The 21,177-nt window shown below is 49.0% G+C and overlaps 1 protein-coding gene across 4 annotated transcripts in view; it reads right to left on the bottom strand.

The window, feature by feature from the left end:
- Positions 1-310: 310 nt before the first annotated feature.
- Positions 311-21,177, bottom strand: part of MAP2K5 (mitogen-activated protein kinase kinase 5) — a 287,381-nt gene continuing 266,514 nt past the window's right edge. For all 4 annotated transcript variants that reach the window (XM_049852647.1, XM_049852648.1, XM_049852646.1 and 1 more), the window contains one exon: positions 311-2,935. In XM_049852647.1, the coding sequence (XP_049708604.1) occupies positions 2,831-2,935 (105 nt within the window). In that variant the 3' untranslated portion in view covers positions 311-2,830. The remainder of the gene's footprint in view (positions 2,936-21,177) is intronic.

Below are 21,177 nucleotides of genomic sequence, written 5' to 3'. Positions count from 1 at the left end.
AACCCTGTCCCTCTCAGCTCTCTCCCACTCTGAGCACTGATCAAGGGTGCACAGCCCTCACGGCCTGGGGCTCACCCATCTCTGGGCCCTCCCAGCCCCAGGGAAATGGCAAGAGCTCAGCAAGGAGATGCCTGCCCTGTCTGGGGCCCGTGGCAGCTGGAGGCCTGTACCATCCCGAAAAGTGTTACTAAAAATTGACAACTCGGACCTACCCAGGGAGACAAAATGATGCCTCACATAAGGCGGCCCTTCTCTGGGGCAACTGACAGAACGTGGGTTGGGAATCACAGTTCTACCACGTTGGCCATTGAGTCAACAAGTATTTATTGTGCACCTACTATGCTGGGCTCTGTTCTTGGCACTGGGGATACAGTGTGAATGAACTAGACCAGAGTTCCTGCTCTTGTGGAGCTTACATTCTAACGGGGGTGGGTAGGAGACAGAAGATAAAATAAATAAAATAGGTGGTACGTCACATAGTTCAAAATGCAGTAGAGGAAGACAGCATATGTAAGGGGAACATGGATTCCAAGTAGGAAGTGTGGGAGGGCAGCTATTTTAAATAGAGTGGTCAGGTCAGGTCTCATGGAGGTGCCATTTGAGCAAAGGTCTGGAGGCTGTAGGAATGAGCCTTGTGGGTGTATGGGGGGAGGGTGCTCCAGGCACCAAGTGCAAAGGCCTATATTAGCTGGCAAAATATTAGCTTACTTTGGTCCCTGGGTGGCACAAGCAGTTTGCGATTGGCTGCTAACCTAAAGGTTAGTGGTTCAAACTCACCCAGAGGTTCCACAGAAGCCTGGTGTACTGCTTCTGTAAAGATTATAGCCAAGAAAACGCTATGAAGCAGTTTTACTCTGTAACATATGAGGTTGCCATGAGTTAGAACCAATTTGCTGGCAACAGGTTTGTTTTTGTTTTTTAGCAACATATACAACCCAAAACAGAGTGGCTTAGACCTAGCTCATCTAGCAGTCCAGTGCAGGTGTGCCTTAGGGGTGGTATGTTCCTAAATGCGGTGATTCAGGCACTCAGGCTCCTTCCACCTGTGGCTCAGCCGTCCCCTACCTCCCACCCAGTCATTTTCATCTAGCAGGAAGACGGGGGAAGAGGTCATAGTGAAGGCACATCTACATCTAAAGCTCCCGGGCCAGGAACAACATACCATCTACTCTTATCACACTGATACGAACGAGTCACAGGGCCCTGGTAAATGTAGTCCTGGCTGGGCACCTGCTTCCCAATGACAGCTCGCTCTCCATGATGGAGGAGGGAGCGTAAGTCTATGGTGGTGGTTGGATGTTTCTGTCACAGCCCTGAGGTGGGAATGTGCCTGGATGTTCAAGGATCATCAAGGAGGCCAGCTGGCTGGAGAAGAGCGAGAATGGAGGGAGAGATAGAGGTGTTGAGATCAGAAGTAACAGGAGGAGATTGGATAGGGTCACACGGGCCATTGTTGGGTCTTTGGCTTGTGCTCTGAGCCAGCTGGAAGTCCCTGGAGGGTGGGAGCAGGAGAGAGATGTGATCTGCCTTTTGTTTTAACTGGCTCCCTCTGGCTGCTGTGTGGAGAACAGACTGCAGGGGGCAGGGTGTAAGCCGGGAGCCTGCTAGAAGGCTGCTGTGTGGGTCCTGGGGAGAGGTGACAGTGGCTGGACCAGGGCGGGAAATAGTGGAACCAATGTATTTTGAAGGCAAAGAGAACAGGACTTCTGGCAGGTTGGATGTGGGGTGTGACAGAGAAGGGAGTTAAGGGCTGAGTGCTAATGTTTTGGCTCGGGCCAGTTAATGAGACAGGTCGGTGGTGGGAGGGTCTGAATGTGTGTGTGGGGGTCAGGAGTTTGCTTCTGGATGTGTTGAGATGTCACCTAGACCTTCAAGTGCAAGCCTCAGCCCCTGTAAGCCTCAGTTCCTGGCATGAAAAGTGGCAGTGGTTGAGCGGACTGCCTGAGAGGATTGCTGTAAATGGCCTCGGTGTGGGGTCAAGGGCACTGAGGGGCAGCCTGCTGTGGAGAGGAACCAGAGGCCGGGTATAGGGCTGGGTGGGTGAAAGAAGGGTCTTGTACAACTGCCTGGGCCTGTTTCAAACTCTCAAGCTCCTGCTCCTGCCCCTCCCTCACCAGGGGGGATCACTGCTAGCAGAGCCAGTGTTGCTCCAGGACGCCCAACCCTCAGGTGTGTGGGGGCAGATAAACAGGTAAGAACCACACTCCAGTCCTGTAAGGAGCACAGGATGGGAGTCCTGAGATCTGGGCTCTGGTCCTGCTCCACACTCCTTTTCTGGGACCTGGTTTGGAGAACCTTCTTGCCTTGGCTTTTCACCTAGCAGCTGGGCTGGGCTGGGCCTGCAGGTGCCTGGGGAAGGGCAGGACACTCCTGCTGCAGAGAGCCCTCCACTCCATACCCTGGGTGGGCAACAGACTGCACCATGCAACCCTCGTGGTGGGAGGCGTCACAAAGCAGTGGTACTTTATTCCCCTCAGGTGGGGCTGACAGGGCCTGACCCTTACAAAGAAAAATGTTAGGGACACAGAAGTGGGGAGGGGCAGTAGGAGCCTCCCCTCTCACTGCCCCACCCTCTCACCCACTCTGTGGGGCCAGGGCCTCCAGACCACAGGGGCTGAGGGCTTGCTCGACAGGGGCTGGCTACCGGAGGGAGGCCCAGGCCAGGCCCCGTGTGGAGGTGGAGCCATCTGCTGGCAGAGTGGCAGGTGAGAGAGCAGGGAAGCCGGGGGGCCCAGCAAAGCCCTTCTGGTGCAGGCAGCAGACGGAGAGGGGGGTGACAGGTGGGGCTGTCCTTTGTCACCAGTCCTAGGCTTTCAGCACACTTGTGGCCTCACAGGGGTCCCTGCTGGCTCCGCCTCTCCTCCAGTTCCCTGCATACCCACATGGACACCACAGCAGCGTTCCCATCGTTGAACTGCATGATGAACGGGTGACCCTGTGGGGAAGAAGAGCAGCTGAGATAGGCAGTCCCCAGACTTGCACATCAGTACACTTACTGTTTGCAGCCTGGATTGCATGTCTTTTTCCCAATAGCCCCATGAGGTGAGAGGGGAGCTCTCAGCCCATTTCACAGCCTAGATAACTGAGGCCCGAGGCAGGGCTGGGGCATGCCTGCGCCTGCCGAGTGGACAGCACCAAGTGTCTGGTGCACTCAGCGGCACAGCTCAGATTCAGCCTGGTGCTCCACCACCATTTCCGAAACTCCAGCAGCCTGACAGCACCTTAGGTGGGGCCTGTGAACGTCCCACCTCCCTGGCCCCTCCCTCCATGGCGCCCTCGCACAGTTGGCTGCATGGCCTGGCCCCTGCGCTGCCAGCTTTCCGGTCTGGTGGCTGTCCACAGACCAAAGAATCATCTTGTCACAGGTGCTGTCGACCCCTTTTAGTTGTCTTCTTTGTCTAAAGCGCTCCTATAAATAAATCACCATCTACAGCAGAGGGAGGCAGCCGTGTCAGGGGAGGAGGAGTGTGCTGGCCTGTGAAGGGAGGAGATCGGGCTAGAGCTGGACTTGGCGGGGTGGGTACTGTGGCCAGCAGCCCATCTCTGGGCCAGGTTCTATTTCACCAGTCCTCTCCTGCTGACCTACCATCTCAGGGCCTCCTGGGAGTTCCCAGTGAAGGCTAGGGAAAAGCAGGGGCAGTCACCAGGCCACCTGGCCGCAAGTCACAGGGAAAAGGAAAACAAAAAGCCTCCCGTCCCTCCTCCTCCCTGGTGGCTTCTCTGCTAGGGAAGCTACACCTGGTGGCTTCTTCCCCAGCCCAAACCATGTACCTGCATGGAAAATGGAGAGGGCTGGGCACCAGAGCAGGCCTCTGGTCCTGGGCACAGTGGGGAACTGCACCCATCTTCTGGGGTGCGCTGTACCCTGCTTGTACCCTCCAGATCCCTCCCCCACCCTGGGCTGGGGGTCCAGGATTGCTTTTCCCCCTTTTCTGATATACCTAGCCTTGACCAGCAGCCCCGGGGGTGGGGGGTTGGGGTGGAGGATGCAGGCCCAGGGCTTGGATGCCCTGGGAGCCCTGACCCCAGGGTCTGTGAGAGCAGTCGAGGCCTGGGCTGAGGGAGGGAAAGGGGTCTGTGTGGCCCACCTGGTCTACATGTCAGAACTGCAATGTGTCTGGGTTGACACTTTGTCCCCTTACCCGGCCTTTCCAGTGCAGGCAAGCAGAACCATGCCAGGAGCACCCTGCCTGGTCCTAACTCACAGGCGCACAGGACATGTCAGAGGTGCGTAGGGAAGAAACTCAGCTCAGAGAGGGGAAGGTCAAGGGCATGGGCGCACCACCCAGGGTGACTCACTGAGGAGGCTGTGGTGGAGCTGAGCCTGAGCCCCCCCGGACACTTCCAGTGACTCCCCATGACACTCTGTGCGGGTTCCCACCACCCCTGCAGGAGCCCCAGGGAGGATGCTGCTGCAGACGGCTACTCGGGATGAGGAGGTGAGAGCCAGGCTGGGTGGGTGCCCTGCAGGCAGCAGAGGCCTAGGTGTGGGGCTGGGGCAGGGAGGCCCAAATGTTCCCCCGTATCTGCCCACCCTAGGCCTGCTTTCCTTGACCACTGCCTGGACAGAGACCATTCTTCCCGAAGAGACAGTACAGAATTCCTTTTCAGGAGGCTCTGGAGAGGTGACCCCTTGCCCTTCCGAAGCACAAAGGCAGAAGCTGTGCTGAGAAGCCAATGGCCCCCTCCCCCCAAGCCCGGGGTAACACAGTGTCACTTTCCCAGAATGCCGGTGACTTTGGGGCCCATATGCTCCATCTCTGTTATCATCTGTTCAGGAGGAAGCAGAGCGGAACTGCGGAGGGGCGAGGAGGCATTCCTCTGGTCTGCAGGGAGGTGGTGCTCGGCCCTTGTGCCTGCAGGAGGGGGCAGGAGACGGCTGCTCAGCTGCCCCTCACTCTTGGATCTGGGGGACACTCCGGTTCTAGTCCGCCCCTCGCTGCCTGGGCAGTGACTCCCATCTCTCACATACCGCGGATGAAGCGCGGTGCGTCCCTGCAGGCAGTGACCTGGACAAGTGGTTTTCTCCCCCAGCCACTGTCAATGGCTTGGGTGGGCACTGAGAGGAGAGATGAGAGGGGACGAGGGAGGGAAGCAGGGAGGGGGAGGATCCCAGCCTTCTTTGGTGTCCTGGGCTCTTGACGTGTGAACTTGAGAGCTGCCAACAGCCATGGCCCACCAGGAGAGCACGCAGTGCTGCACAGGAGAAAGCGAGGGAAGGGGCCGGGAGGGGGTCCCGACAGCATTAGAGACCCTCGGGGGCTCCATACTTGGGCCTGGCAGCACCCCTGCCTGCAGCACCCCACAGTGCGGTGTAAGATCACTCTCTGTGCCATAAAGCTCATCTGGGCTGCTTTCTGTTATCTGCAGCTAAAGAAGCACCAAGCCCCAGGCTGCCTCCCTTTGCAGATGAGGACCAGCAACTGCAGGGAGGCCATCCTTGGCCTGTGTGGGCTCCCAGAGCTGGAATGGGAACACAAGGCTCTGTAATCCCAGCCCACTGCCTGTGCTCGCTCGGGCAGAACTGGAGTGGGCAGAGGCGGGGGAACCAACACCCAGATTGCAACTCCCCCTTGCCTTATTTCTACCACAGCGATTCAGGCCACCCAGACAAGGCTGAGGCTGCAGGCTGCAAGCCCAGACCGTCCGGGCACTTGGTTCCTATCAGCATCATTCCTTGGCTGGTCACTCTCACTTGACTCTGCCTCCTCCATCAGCCCTGTGAGTCCCCCTCGGTGGGGTGTCCTTGACATTCCCCCCTCCGAGCTGAGTTTCCTTCCTCTGTGCACCCCTGACATTGTCCTGTGAACCTTTGCGTTAGGGCCAGGCAGGGTGCTCCTGGGACAGCTCTCTGAGTTAGAAGGGCCGGGTAAAGGGACAAAGTGTCAACCCAGGGCGAGGGAGCCTGGATGGTCCTTCTTCCTGTCCTCAGACACATCTCAGAAGAGATGTGGCCCAGACAGGGGAAGCGACTGGTGTAGGTGCTGGGACTGGACTCAGGTCTTCTGGTTTCTACTCTGGTGTATCCTCAGGGCTGGCCTGTCTCCCCTCTGACCGGAGGGTGCCATTCTCTTCTTCCTCCCAAGATGACACCTGGAGCTCCTCCAGCCCTGGGACATGACAATGCAGGTGCTCATCATAAGCTCAGTCAACAAACAAACACAGCTTGATGGACAATTCTGGAAAAGCACAGAAGTCACTCGCCACCCTGGGGTGTCTGCAGGTGTCCAAAGTCCCAGGTGGCTCTGGACAGACTCGAGCAGATAATGGCACAGCCAGGCGCTGCAGTAATCCTGGCAAGGCCAGCGCCTGGCAATGGGCGACACTGCACACATCACACTAAACCTGAGCCTGGCGACACGGATGAGTGCTGTGTCCCATTCACCCCACTGAATCCCACTCACTCTAGGAGGCACACACTGCCTTCATCTCTACTTTTCAGATGAGGAAGCCGACACAGAGGTGGGAAATTGTTGAAGGTTTGGGTTGGAACCAGAACACGGGTCTCCTGACTCCATATCCCAGCTCACAAACATGTGATCTCCTGCATCTTTGATCAGAGTGCCGACCTGAGGGTAGGGTTGGAAGTGGCCCCACCCCTGCAGCTGGTCCCTCCTGTGCTGGATGGAACACACACCTTCAAGGCAGAGGGATCCAGGTCTGACAAGCTCTCTGAGGCCCTGCTGTGCTATAAGGAACAATGGAAACACGGAGTCATGCCTCCCTGAAGCCGGGACACAGACCTACTGCTAGCTAACAGCATCCTCCCACCCAAGGTGACTGCCCCAAGCCCAGGCCTCTGTCCTCCACGCACAGCATGTTAGCGACCATGTCTGTACAGTCTGGCAGGGTGCATGCCAGGCTGGAGCCGCTGAACAATCTTGTTGGCCTCATCACCAGGCCGTGGGAGCCACTCTCATTTCCTGGATTCTCCCAGGGCCAATTGCATCAATTAAACCGGCGAGGGTTGAAGTATTATGGTCCACAGACTTCGTCACAGAAGATGGGGACATAATGAAGGGAAAAGGATGGGCCTGCAAGAGGTAGGATGGCTCCAAAAGTGGGACACGGGGGGAGCAAGAGATGTGGCAACAACCCCCAGAGACGGCAGAACCCGTCCGCCAACACCACCACCAGCGGGGAAGTGGAGCAATGGTGCTGGTGAGGAAGGGCCTTGTTGGAAACGTAATCGCTTCTGAAGAGGAACGCAGATGTCAATACACCCCTCCTCCACCTGGGCAAGAGCTTCTCAGTTGTGTTAAGATTTTGACTCTGCCTTTGTAGTGATGACTCCTGTTCTTGGTCACTCATTTCCTGCAGGACACAGAGGCTGCGAGCCTGTCCTGGTGGCTCAGGTGTGTCCTCAGCAGTGAGACCTCACTGTCTGCCCTTGTTGGGTTTTGGATTTATTTCTGAATAGAAGTTCCTCTATGTGGGGTTCCCATACCTTCTTCTCTTCAAATAACTTCCTAAAGAACATCACATTAGGTGACTCCTTCTAACTTGCTGGTGTGGCTGCAAGATCTAGCACTACGCCTGTCATATAGTTGGCCCTCAATTAACACCTGTGGCATGAAAAAGTGATCCCTATATTTTATAAAGGAGTCCTTGAGTGGCACACATGGTTAAACGCTCAACTATTAGCCGAAAAGTTGGTGGGTAATACCTCAGAAGAAGGCCTGGCATTCTCCTGAAAGGTTACAGCTTTAAAAACCCTGTGAGGCAGTCTGGAGTCCCATCAAACGCTGGGCCACAGCGCCCCCACCTGGCCCAGTGGACAGCCACAGGATGCAAGGCTGCTCTGAGTTCTTGATGGTGACGGTGCTTCTTGCTGGCTCCAAGTACCTCGTCTGACCATAAGTAATTCATCTGAACCGCTGGCTCACAGTTACTGGCAGTGATTAAACTCTGAAATAAAACTTTCCTGCATTTTTTTTAAAGCTTCTACATCAGTTTAGTGGATGCCTAAGAGGAAAAGGAGAGGTGGGCTATCCAACAACCAAGTGAATCGGGGTTTTCCTAACACTGTGCCATTGAGACAAAGTACAGACATATACGGAATGCTAACGCAGATGGAGGACTGCAACTGTCACCCATGATCCGGCTCTCGGATTTGAGTGTCCTCCAAGGGAAGTCTCATGGATGACTTTATAAAGATGTCTACAATGAACACTGACACATTCTTACCAAACAATTTTCTATAAATTAGGCTGTACTGTATGATAACGTTCTCCCTACAGCTGTGTATAATAAAGCGTGTTCCAATCCCTCCTTACCCAGGAGAACGCTTGGGATGAGAGATGTCAGATGTCCCATGTCTATTCTGTGCTGACAGGTAGCAGGGCTGCGACTGCCTTTACAGTATTAATTACATGAGGTAATAAATCATAATCCTCCCTGGGGGGGTCAACGCTTCCTTCCAGGCTGGGTGTGCATCAGCAGGGGGTAGTCAGGGAGGTGGTGGCTGGGAATGGAGGTGGGAGGGGAGCCGTGAGTGACTCGGAAGGGAGAAGCTGAGGTATCTCAATAAAACTGATTCTCTGTGTGGGGTAGTACAGGGAGCCTTCGACAGCTGGCAAGCCTTCTCCTGGCCATCCCACTAGTTGTGAAGGGTCACAATGGCCTCACCTACAACAGAGATGACACTAAAGGGGGGAAAGTCCAGGCCTGGCTTCATCTTTCCGTGTGGGGGGAATTCTGTTATTACAATACTCCTGACCCCTCCCAGGGAGGAGTGGCAACACTGGGAGGGGGAGGTGTGCAGGGCTCAGCCCCTGAGCTCTCTCTGTGGGTCTCCTGCCCACAAAGAGGGTGTGCTGGCTGCCAGCTCGTGGTCAGGTTCTCCGGCAGGCTCTGGGCCCCAGAGGGAGGCCTAGCAGTTGTTCCCCTGACTGGCTCAGCTCGTAAGTTCTCAGGAAGGCCACTGGGGTCACACACATAAGTACATTCTTCAGTCAAGAGTTGTATAGAAGTAAAGTTGATATTTTTCCCCCATTTCCTGAGTTTTATTTCTCAGTGGGTTTTGGTATTTGCTGGCCTCCTCACACCCACCTAATACCAGCTGCCCTCTTGTCCTGTTGGGGTGGGATGTGAGAACTAAATGAGATCACTTACATAAGAGATGGTGTTTCACAGACACACAATGGCCAGGTGTGAGGGTGGCTATTATTCCTCCACACAGAATGTGGCCCCAGCATTATGCAATTCGGGGGAAGCAAAGCTGAGAGAGTGAGCCTTGTCTCTGCACAGCTAGCATGGAGCCTGCCTGCCTGTCCGGACCAACTTAGCTGGGCAAATGCCATGGGCGCAGAGCTGCCAGATGCAAGGCATTTGTTCTGAGAATGGACTTTCTCAGCCCCTGATTTCTAAAGCCTTCCCATGGCTAGGGGTAGGGGATCCCCTTCTAGCCCTTCATTTTCTTCTAAGACCTCAGAAATGGTTTGCAGCTGCAACATGCCATTTCAATCAACCTTCTTGAGTCTAGTCTTCACAATGGCTACAGAAATAGATGTTTTCCTCCAAACATTCAATTATTAGCAGCAAACTGCTTACCTCTAAATGGCTAGACTGTACGCCAGCATCTAAGGGGGTCAGGAGTGCACCACCTTTCCTCCAAGTAGATCCATGTGTTCCTATGCTGAGTAATTGGTCAGAAAATGGCCCACTGAGAGAACATGACATTTCCCAAGGTCTCCATGAACCATTCTAGGGCTTGTGCTGATGGAACCAGTGCAATGTGGCAGGTGAGGAGGCACAGGACTACTGCAGTGGGCCAGGGGGAGGGGAGAAACACGGGGGATGCTGGCGCTCATGAATTCGTGTCTGAGGGAGCTGACGCAGAGCACGCTGCTGGCCTGTTTAAGGGGGTACTGCGGGAGCTGCCCCTGGCACGACCTCAGACAGGACTGGCGGCGGAGCAGGGCCGACTTGGGCTGGACAGATGCTTCAAGGGTTGTCTTTTGAGGCGATGGCTGTGTAGTGAAGGAGGTTTAAAGACACAACACTCAGGGGTATGTATTCTCTCCTGCCCTCTTTTTCCCTTACATCGAGTTTGGATGTTTGAGCTCTTGCTACATGTGTGTACTTGTGTGTGCACGCACAAAACAGAACTGAGTGTGACAGTGAAAGAATAAGGAGTTCCAATGAGAGACTAGGATAGCCTAAAAGCTTCCCCTCTACAAACTCCTAGACATGCCAGATGAAATAGAACAATTTTTAAAGAAGCACAGCTAAACTCGTAAGAAAGAAAGGGACAGTGCTAAAAATGAAGAGGGAACTGAACCAGAATAATAAGTGTGTGAGTGGAAGTCTTGTGGCCCTAAGAGGAGCTACTGGTTCTAGGAATGTAGAGACTGGAGTGAGACAGAACACTGAAAAAACAAAAACAAAAAAACTGACCATGCACTAAGGGAGTCTTCACAAATAATCACACAGGCCACATACTGACCACAGTGCCTGAAAATTAGACAACAATCACAAAAAGATACTAAAATACCTCTGAATATTTGGACATAAAAATATTTCTAAATAATTCACAGATCAAAAAAGAAATCCTAATTGAAACTGGAAATTACTTAGAGCTGAATGACAATGAGAACACTACATATAAATATTTATGGGGTGCAGCTAAAGCAACATTTAGAAGGCAACTGATAGCCTTATATGCATATATTAGGGAAAAAGATTGGAAATTTATGAACTAAGTGTCCAGTTCAATAAATATAAAAAGAACAGAGTAAAAGGTGTAAAGAAAACCCAAGACAGCTAAAGATATGCAAACAAAGGGATTAAACAGGAAGATACCACAGAGATTATCAATTCAATAAAAAACTGGTTCTTTAAAAAGACCTTGAAGAAAATCGGTAAAGGAAAGAGAAGACACAGGTAAACACTATTAGGAATTAAAAGAATACACAGTCCCAAATATAGCAAGAATTTAAAAATAACAGAGCATATCTTATGAATGATATGGAGCCAACATATTTGAAAACGCAGACTCACAATAGAGGAGAGAGAGAAGGAGTCAGAGCTGGAGGGAAGTGGGGACAGAATCGTGGTGACTGGCAAGGTGCCAACCAACACTGATAAACCATCACCCCTGACGAGCAGGTCACAGGTTGAAAGCCTTGGTATCAAAGTTAACCTTTCAAATCCAAATCACTTCGCATCCACTGTCTCCTCTTATTTCAAGGGGCATCCAGTTAAGTAAAGGCTGCTACTCCTTAAAATCCATGTTAGTAACAGTGTTTCTAGTTTCTTAATAGGGAGAAACAAACCACTCACACAAAAACTGAAGCCAAAGTGGGAATTTTTTCATGCTATCTAATAAGCCAGGTACAAAAAACACAGAGAAGAAAAAAAGATGGATTAGATACCAAGTTTTGGGTAAATACCTTTAAACAAAGTGCCACCTTTTTTTTTTTGTTTACTGTGTTCAGCTATGATGTCCCAGACTTGATCCCTGCCTCGTTCATTTCAATGGAATGAGCTGCTGAGAGGGGTAAGGACAGGGACACCCAAAGGCTGGCTGGGCAGCCCCTTTGAAAGATCTGAAATAAGAGCATAACAAACGCCAAAGCCCCCAGATCTGGTCTATGAAATACAAGATTAAACACCACCGGTTACTCTAGAGTTTCCCCTAGTAGCAACCAACGGTTTCCCTTTGAGACTGTCGCCTCCTTTTTTAAATGGAAATCCACAAAGAGGAAGCAAACCATGTGAAAATTCCGATCATTTTGCGTTCCAGCAGCAAATAAAAATCATCAATAGAATCCACGTTTAGCCTCGAGCGATAGTTTCTAAAACAAAGCACAAAGAACCTGGGGTACTTAACTCTTCTGTTATTGATTTACTGTGGTTTGCAAGGTAATGCTGAAGAAAAGTAAAAGTATGCAAGCTTGGAACGCATTTTCTGTGGTGGTGAATGGTGTGACCTGTTTTCTGAGGTGGTGGTGTTGGTCATGCTCGCCATCAATAAGTGACACTGCACACTTTATCTGGTTACAAATAAACTGGCTGCCTACACTGGCAGAGCCCAGGAAACCAGTGTGTTTTCCCTGTTAAAAAGGACAAAGTTACTTTGTTATAACTTGGTGTTTATCGATAGTTAGGCTCCGGTTTAACAGGGGATTTTAGTTCAATAAAATTCACTCTGGGTGCATGAAGAGACTTCTGTGAGCCTGCTTTCTGATTTGGTTGTTAGAGTATAAGGGCTGTCCTTGGCACATTCACGGCTACTCGGTTCCCTGAGGTGGAGAAACAAAATCCTCAACAATTTGAAGTCTACCCTCATTATTGATTCAAGGGCAAAATGATCACATTGTTTCAAATTTGGATATTTATATGAAAAATTATCAAGTAGTATTTTCCTGTTTAGTGAAACTCCCTGTTTCCCAAAGCCAAAGGCACTTCATGTATCTACAGGCCACTAATCTGACATCCTTATATAAGGCTAAGAATCTTGGCGTTAAACTTGTAAAAAAAAGCCTTCTAAGGCCAAAGGAAATATTTTACTGTCCATGCACTAAAATTTGAAAACTTCAGCTAATTTCTGAAGTCTTTAATCAAGTCAATTTTCTTGTATTGTAGGTTTAATTCTAACAAGCTTAGTTGTTTGGTTTTCCAATCTAAAACGCAAGAGAAATGGCCAAATACAGGAGGAAAGGGGAAGGGCTGTTAGAGGGAGGAATAAGACCAGGGGCAAGAGGTGACACCTATTAGCAAAACCAACAACAAAAACCAAAGCAAAAAACCAGTTTGGGGTCGACAAGAGTAGGGAGAAACGGTCCTATATCAATACCAGGAGACACTGCTATGGTAGAACAAAACATAAATATCACTAGTAATGTCCTAATGTAATTTTTTTTTTTTTTGGGAAAAAAAAAAAAGGCTAAATTCTGATAGGGAATACATTTAAGAAGATCTCTTACCTTTAACTTCTTTTTCTTAAGTTTTGATTTTATAAAGAATAAGTTTCAGTTGCCTGAATAATTTCCTTCTGTGGAACAGCTTATTCATCAATGATGCTGAATAAAAGAACTGCTGCCATAATGAGTTCTAGAATGTCAATGTTAAACACAGTGAAAGTGCTCACAACCACTGAGACTCTTTGCCCAGTGTCTCTCTCAGTCCACCACGTAGCACTGTGTGATGTCACAGGGGCGGACAAGCCTTTGGATCCTCTGAATTCCGGAAAGGCATATGGGGCCACTTTGGGCCCAGGTTTAACTTGCCTTCCTTTGCAGGGAGTTTGATTACTTCTAAGATTTATTGTCGAAGTGGAGGGATAAAAGAAGTACTTCACAGAGCAGACTTAAAACCTCATCTTGCTTTTTAAATAACATTAGGGATGACATCCTATGACATAGTCTTGGAATGACTGCAGGGCATCTCAGAAACTCAATAGAAGTTTTATATTTTGGGGTTTGGAGTGTTTTGTACTTGCAAAGGTCAGGTAGGAAAGGACCAGGGAAATGAGCCGGAGAGGTGGCCAGAGAGTGAGTGTCAGCTGGTTTAATTTTCTGTGTCAACTCTGAAAATTAGATAAACAATGACAAACCAGGGTCTTTAAATGAACTTGTCACTTCTGGTTTTCTTGATACAGGGTAACATTTTTTCAAGTCCTGGTAGCCCCAAAGACAGAGTTAACCCTTGGGAGGTTACATAAATGTAAAATCCTCCCATCTAAACACAAAAGGTTAAGTCCAAACCTAGAACCTTAAAATTATCCTTGAAATTTAAATACTCTTCTCCTAACAATGAAGGGGGCTTTGCCTAGAGTCAAAAGGTCCAGTCTTTTGTAGGACGGTGTTGGCAACTTCTCGATTTTTTCTTTCCATCATCTTCTTCTCTCCCCAGACCAACTCAACCCTTCGACATGGTCCTCCTTTTGCAAGAATGTCTTTCAGCCATTGTTCTAAGCAATACTGTCCACATGGAGCAGTTACTGGTTCTCTTCTCACCAACACAGGTGGCACACACCCTGCCCTTGCCCCGCCGCTCTTTGTTATGGAGAGGTGGGACGGAAGAACTGCCCTGGCTTCTTTTCAGCCCCAATATGCTTTGTGCTATTGCAAGTTTATGTTTCAGCCACAACATGCTCCCTAGGAGCGAGAGGGACAGGTCAGTGAAGTTTTCTAACAGCTTCCCTTACTGGCTTTGCTATACAAGGATATTTATTCAAAGATAACCCAGTTTGAATATGTTGAATTGGAAGGAGAAATCTGTACATTCACAGACACTGGCATTTGAGTAGCGTTTTTTCATTCCACAAAGTGTTTTCAAGCTCACTATCTCCATCCAAGTATCGCAACAATCCCGTGAAGTAGCTGGACAGTGTAACTGTTACTACCTCCAATAAACCCCAAAAGACCAAACCTGTTACTGCCAAGACAATTCTGACTTACAGAGACCCTACAGGACAGACCAGAACTGCCTCATAGGATTTCTGAGGAGCGGCTGGTGGATTTGAGCTGCCAACCTTTTGGTTAGCGGCCGAACGCTTAACCACTGGCACCACCAGGGCTCCATTACCTCCAATATGAGGGCTCAAAAACTAGGTGCACAGAAATTAAATGTTTGTCCAAAGCAGAGGTAGGATTTGAACTGCATTACAATGCAGCAGTAACAGTGTTGTCATAATAACTAACAGTTATAAGCACCTACCCTGTGCCGGTACTAAGCCAGGTGTTTCATTTACATTATTTCATGTGATCTCCAAAAGCCCTCGCAGGAAGTAAAGGGTAACTTATTTTATAAACAAGGATACCGCAGCTCCGAGATGGCAAAGAATGGGCTCCCGGTTGAAGTATCAGGGCCAGGGCCTGGGCCCAGGTTCTTGGACCTCAGGCAGCATCTTTCCCCACACTCTACAACTGGCAGGTAACAGCCTAGAAACAACTCCCCTGTATAACAAAGACACAGATGCCACAGTCTGCCCTAGATAAAGTATGAGATAGGTGACTTAAAGCCCCTGATCCCCCAGTCTTTGGCCCATCCCTAAATTCTGATGCCCCTTCTCTTCCGAAGTTTTTCAACTTTCAAAATCATCTCTGATGCCAGCTAACTGTTGAGAAAAAAGTCTCAGTAAGCCAGTTCACTTTAAGAGATGAGTAACTCACAACAGCACTAGCCCACATGCACTGAGAAGACGGTGCTCGCCCCAGCTCGGCTGCATCTCTGATCTCTCGAGGGTGGACTGTCCAGGGCGTGAGGGGCTCTATCTGGATAGGTGGGTAATTTACCTGTGGTGTTAGGAGTCCTGGGGATTTCATTCTCTACAATGCAGTTTCTCCCTCTACCTCTGAGACCTTTGTCTACTGCAAAACAAGGAGAACACCAACCTCACAGGAAGGCTATGTATGTGAAGTTCCTAGTCAGAGGTTAGCATGGCAACAGTTCTGTAGTCATGACTAGCAATGGCCTATGTTTTGAAATACTTACCAAAAGTTTCTAAGGCAACTTTCATAATACCTAACACATGTTAAGATGTCACTTTGAGGACTAAGGTATGGCTAACCCAAGCCAGGGTACTTTCAATCGCCTCATATGCATGCAAAAGCTGGGCAATGAATAAGGAAGACGAAGAACTGACGCCTTTGAATTGTGGTGCTGGTGAACAACATTGAATATACCATGGACTGCCAAAAGAATGAACAAATCTGTCTTAGAAGTACAACCAGAATGCTCCTTAGAAGCAAGGATGGTGAGATTGTGCCTTACATACTTTGGACACGTTGTCAGGAGGGATCAGTCCCTGGAGAAGGATGTCATGCTTGGCAAAGTATAGGGCCAGTGGAAAAGAGGAAGACCCTTGACGAGGTGGATTGACACAGTGGCTGCAACAATGAGCTCAAGCATAACAACGACTGTGAGGATGGCTCAGAACCGGGCAGTGTTTCGTTCTGTTGTGCATAAGGTCGCTATGAGTCAGAATCAACTTGATGGCACCTAACAACAACATACCATGAACTGCCAGACGAACTAACAAATCTGTCTTGGAAGAAATACAGCCAGAATGCTGCTTCGAAGCCAGGATAACGAGACTTCATCTTCATCTCATGTACTTTTGACACGTTATCAGGAGGGACCAATCCCTGCAGAAGGACATCATGCTTGGTAAAGTAGAGGGTCAGTAGAAAAAAAGGAAGACCCTCAGTGAGATGGACTGACACAGTGGCTGCAACAATGGGCTCAAACATAGCAATGGTTGTGAGGATGGTGCCGGACCAGGTAGTGCTTCGTTCTGTTGTATATAAGGTGGCTGTGCGTCAGAACCAAGTTGATGGCACCTAACAACAACAACACATGTTCACTGCTAGCTGTGGCAGATGCCAGAACACAGTTTTTTTGGTGTGACCGCCCTTCTGACAGCTGCACACATGCTGGGTGGATGGGCTACGTTTTTGCCTGAGATCAGCCAATAGAGATTTGGGGCCCCGCTGTCTATGTATAAGGACCCTCACCACTCAAGGAGCAGCCCCTCACCTGAACCTCAGGCCTAAAGAACCAACTTAGTCCCCATCTAAACAAGCGTGAGCAGACTTCTCTTGGGTTTACAATTCTGTGCAACTCAAACACAAAACAGAAAAAAGGAGTCCCAACTGTTGCGCTCATGCACAGCCTATAGACAAGGCAGCAGCGCCCTCAGACAGCATTTCAAATACAGTTTATTAGTGTGTGATATGAAAAGGGTATTTTTATTGCATGATATAATGCAATGGGACCTTGGGCGCTCTGTGGAAAGACCTCACACTCAGAAGTGTAATGAACCCATAGTCCCCAAAACATTAGACTGTACATTAACCTATCATTAACGGCACATTAGGGCTAGGGGCATTGCACGCTTGCTGGTCAGGGCTCCATCAGGACAGTGTTGAGAAAACCACACTGTCTTCCCAGGCTTAAAACAAATAGAGAAAATAAATATTCCTGATGTCGACAGGCAGCTTTAAAAGAAGTTCAATCCTAGCTCTGCCTTGCAATTTCCAAGCCTGCCTTCTTAAGAGAGGAAGGAAGACACACAGCCAAACAAAGGGAGGAGAACACAGCCCTTCTATAGTTTCCCCCAGCTACCGGCTGTGCCACCTCAATGTGGGCTTCCAAAGTCATGAGCAGATGGCACCTTTGGCAGGGTAAAAGCTGTCCAAAGGATACTCGGGCCTGGGCCATGGACTGTAGAGGGAGAAGGAGCCCAGGAGACTGTGCATCCGCGTCCCTCTCTTTCCAGATGGGAAATCAAGGCTCAAAAGAATGAAGGAAGGGACAAGCTACCTGAAGGAAAAACAGGCTAAGGGTATAAAAAAATACAATGGCCAATGTGAAAAAAAAAAAAACTAAAAAGTTGGACATCATGCTTAATAAAATAAATGCAAATGAAAAACAGTATCATTTTATTACTGACCAAAGTCTGATAATTTAGTGTCCAGAAGAGACGAGGGGAACCAGTATTTGCATACACAGTATACAGAGATGGATGGGTAGAGATGGTCACTGCCTTAACAGCAAAAACTGTGAATGGTCTAAATGTTCTACGACAGGATCCTGGTTAAACAAACATGGCACATCCGTATTATGGAATACCAAGCAGCCATTAAAAAGAATGAGATAGACTTCTATATGCTGATACGGAAAGATTTCAAAGACATGTGAAAAAGCAAGGCACAGAACAACTGTTGCTATTGTTTGCCATCGAGTTGATTCCAACTCACAGCAGCTCTGTAGGACAGAGCAGAACTGCCCCACAGGGTTTCCTAGGCTGTAATTGTTATAGGAGCAGAGGGCCAGGTCTTTTCTCCTGTGTAACTGCTGGTGGGTTCGAACTGCCCACCTTTTGGTTAGCAGCCAGATGCTGAACCACTGCGCAACCAGGGCTCCTGGAGAACAATAAAAAGCATCACAAGGTGAGGGTGGGGCTGGGAATGACCTGCAGCAGGCCCCACACCTCAGGACTCTGCTGGGTGCTGCCTGGAGTCTCTCCTGGTCACTGCACAAAGTTTGTTCTGTTTTCTCATTCCTCCATTCTTCCCAATAAAAGAGTCTTGTTATTTCAGATAACAAACTTTGCAGCAACATTTTAAAAACTCTAGATTTTATCTGTCCTAGAGTCTGCCAGCACACACTGTAATTAAAATGTTGATTAGTAAACAGTTTAAATATATGACAGACAATGCAGTTGAAGCCTACAGCTAGGTCAATATATGATTTAGATTTGCCATTTAAAAAATCTCATTTAAATTTTGCATACATTAATCACTACCATACTTCAAGGTTCTGATATCCACCTGACTACAATATTAAAATAAAACTTGCTGCCCCAGGGAAATCCTACTTATTCTTAATTGTTTCGAGGCTTTGATGGGCTTTTAATCTAAGATTAATTTATGCAATTTTAAATAACTCTTCTTATGATTAATAAGCTTGAAAATTAAAAGGAGTCTAAAGCAATTATAATGAGCATTTGGTCATAACCTCATTAGAAGAAGGAGTGAAGGATACAGCTCTGGAATTCTTACAAGCCTACAGTTTAAGGTTACTTTTAGAGAAGTCAAACATAGTTCCTGAAATTGCAAAGGCAGGTTAGCAAAGGTCGGTGTTAAAATGACAGCTAGCTGGATTAGCATACTAATGATTTTCCCAGATAGTGACAGAAAGGACACTGAAGAGAAGAGGCAGAAAGAGACAAATGACATGCTACCAAGAAGCCACAGGTTCTGAACTCAGTTTCCCATTCTTTTTGCTAGAGAGCGTCATGAATTTCAGAAAAAGCCAGAGGGTTAGGACATCCCTATCTACAAACGAGTTTCAGCCAGCCTGGTCCCGCCCGGAGCAGGCAGAGATAAGCCCTGAGCCTGCTCCCTGTCGGCCTAATGCGAGGTCCGCTTTCCCGGGCGAGAGCAACCACAGCTTCCTGCTGCCACGCCCCTCCCTGGTGTGCACAGCCCTCGTGGACTGGATTGACCCAAGCGAACTATGCTATTGTCAGCTGCTGCTGAGAAGATTCCGACTCATGTCACCCCATGTGAGCAGAGCAGAACTGCCCCATAGGGTTTTTAAGGCTTTTGGAAGCAGATGCCAGGCCTGTCTTCCGAAGCGCTTCTGGGGTGGGTTGGAACCACCAACCTTTTACCAACCTTTTGGCTGACAGTCAAATGTTTAACCATTTGCACTACCCAGGGACTCTGTAACTAACTTTACCCTTAATTTCTAAGGGTCTTCTTTGCTTTGGCCAGGGTGGGCTCCTCACAGTCCTATTCTCTCCGGTCTCAGTCCTTTTCTCTTCCTGGAATGTTTTCCCTCTTGCTATGACAATGATAATAGTAATGGTTACCATTTATTGAGCATTATTTTACGCCACACACTGTGCTCAGCACGTAACATACTTTTATCTCACCTTTCACAACTCTTTGTGAGACCCCGTTTCTCTAGGTAAGGAAGCTGAGGCTGAGAGAGGCTGATTCACAAGTGCGAAGTTGAGCGGTTGGTAAAGGTGGCTGGCAGGTAGGAGGAGCTCGCTCTCTGCTGGGCTGCCACTTTCCTATCCCCTTACCCTGTCAAATTCCAACAATCCACAGGTCCAGCAGGAGCCTGGCTCCTTCCCTGACCACTGCAGCCCCTCGGCCCTTCCCTGAGCTCTGCACCACAAGAACAACAGCCACAGTGGTCTGTAAGCTCCTTGAAGACACTGCTGTTGTTGTGTGTTGTCACGTGGATTCCGACTCATCATGACCCCATGTGACAGAGTAGAACTGCTCCCTCTGTATTTAGGCTGTATTCTTTACGGAGGCAGATCGCCAGGTCTTTCTCTCATGGAGTCACCGGGTGGATTTGAACCACCAACCTTTTGGTTAGCAGCCAAGTGCTTAACCGTTGCACCACCAAGGCTCCTTCCGTGAGGACACAGATGTCTCTTAAACACTCGCTCAGAATTTACCACAGCACCTCACAGCCTGGGACAACAAGTTCTTGCTGATTAACTGTTTTACAATAACCCCCTCCAACAAGATGCTATGTTTTACCAACAATAGAGGTCAGACGCAAAAAGTTAAGGATTCCAGTGACTGGGGAGGAATAATGCACAGAGGCCCTTCCAGACAAAAGAAACTACCAATTCAGTGGGCACTGACTGCAAACACTCGACATACACATACTGCACTTTGCTCTCAGCCACATAAAGCTCCACTAACCACGTGTCATCCAAGAAGCCCACGAATGTCAGGCAGAGGAGAAAAACTTCACCCAAAGAGGCTGAACGATTTACTGTCCCACGCAGGTTTATCACTTAGAGTTTACCAATGCATTTGGGTAAACCCCATTTTCCTTAAGTTAAAAACAAACAAAAACACCCTGTGAGGTTAGTATTATGATCCCTGATTTACAGATGAGAAAGCTGAGGGTCAGATGAGTTAAGTAGTTAGCTAGTGACGACCCAGGTGGTTAAGAGGCAGGGCCTGCACTTGACACCATGATTTCTGATACCCAGGTCAGCTCTTCCCAGTTCACCATGTTGCTTCTTGTCTCACGTTCACATCACAGGCTGATTTTGTTCCACTTCTTTCTTAGAGGGCAGGCCAATGAAGGAGAGGAAAAGAAAAGCAAAAAACAACTAACCCTGAAAATTGTGCCTGCTTTCAGAAATGATGAGCAACTGTCCCGGTCATTACAAATCTAAATACAACCTTATGCACAGCAATCCCCTACTCAAAATCCTTTATGACCAGTACGTCCTAGAGAACGGAGCCTAGGTCCCTACGTGTAGCATTCAAGGTCCTTCAAGATCTAGAGCCCACCTCAGGCTCCCCAGACTTCACACATGTGTGGCACAGTCATGCTCGATACCTTGAATGCCTGTGTTGCCATGGACATTGTTGGTTGTCCTCCCCATCCCCTTCCTGACAGACCTTGATGTCTGTTTGGTTTCCTATTCTGTGTTTATATGTCTCTTATGGCACTCACCACAGTTTGGCTTCTATTTCTTTTAGTTTTTTTTGATGACTCATTCAATAGAGATTATTGAACACCTACTTATTGCCTTGTTGTGCAACCAGTAGAGGGATGCAATGGTTATGGAAAAGCTTTGCTTCTTCATAGGACCATAAGCTCCTAAAGAGCAGGATTAGTGTCTGGTCAACCTCTGTATTCCCCACAGCTGTGTAACTCAAGTAGTTGGTCTGTGAACTG

The sequence above is a fragment of the Elephas maximus genome, chromosome 13, assembly GCF_024166365.1.
Source record: "Elephas maximus indicus isolate mEleMax1 chromosome 13, mEleMax1 primary haplotype, whole genome shotgun sequence".
In the NCBI taxonomy this organism is placed as follows: domain Eukaryota; kingdom Metazoa; phylum Chordata; class Mammalia; order Proboscidea; family Elephantidae; genus Elephas; species Elephas maximus.
The sequence above is the reverse complement of the archived record's forward strand: the minus strand, read 5'-3'. Positions and strand labels throughout refer to the sequence as shown.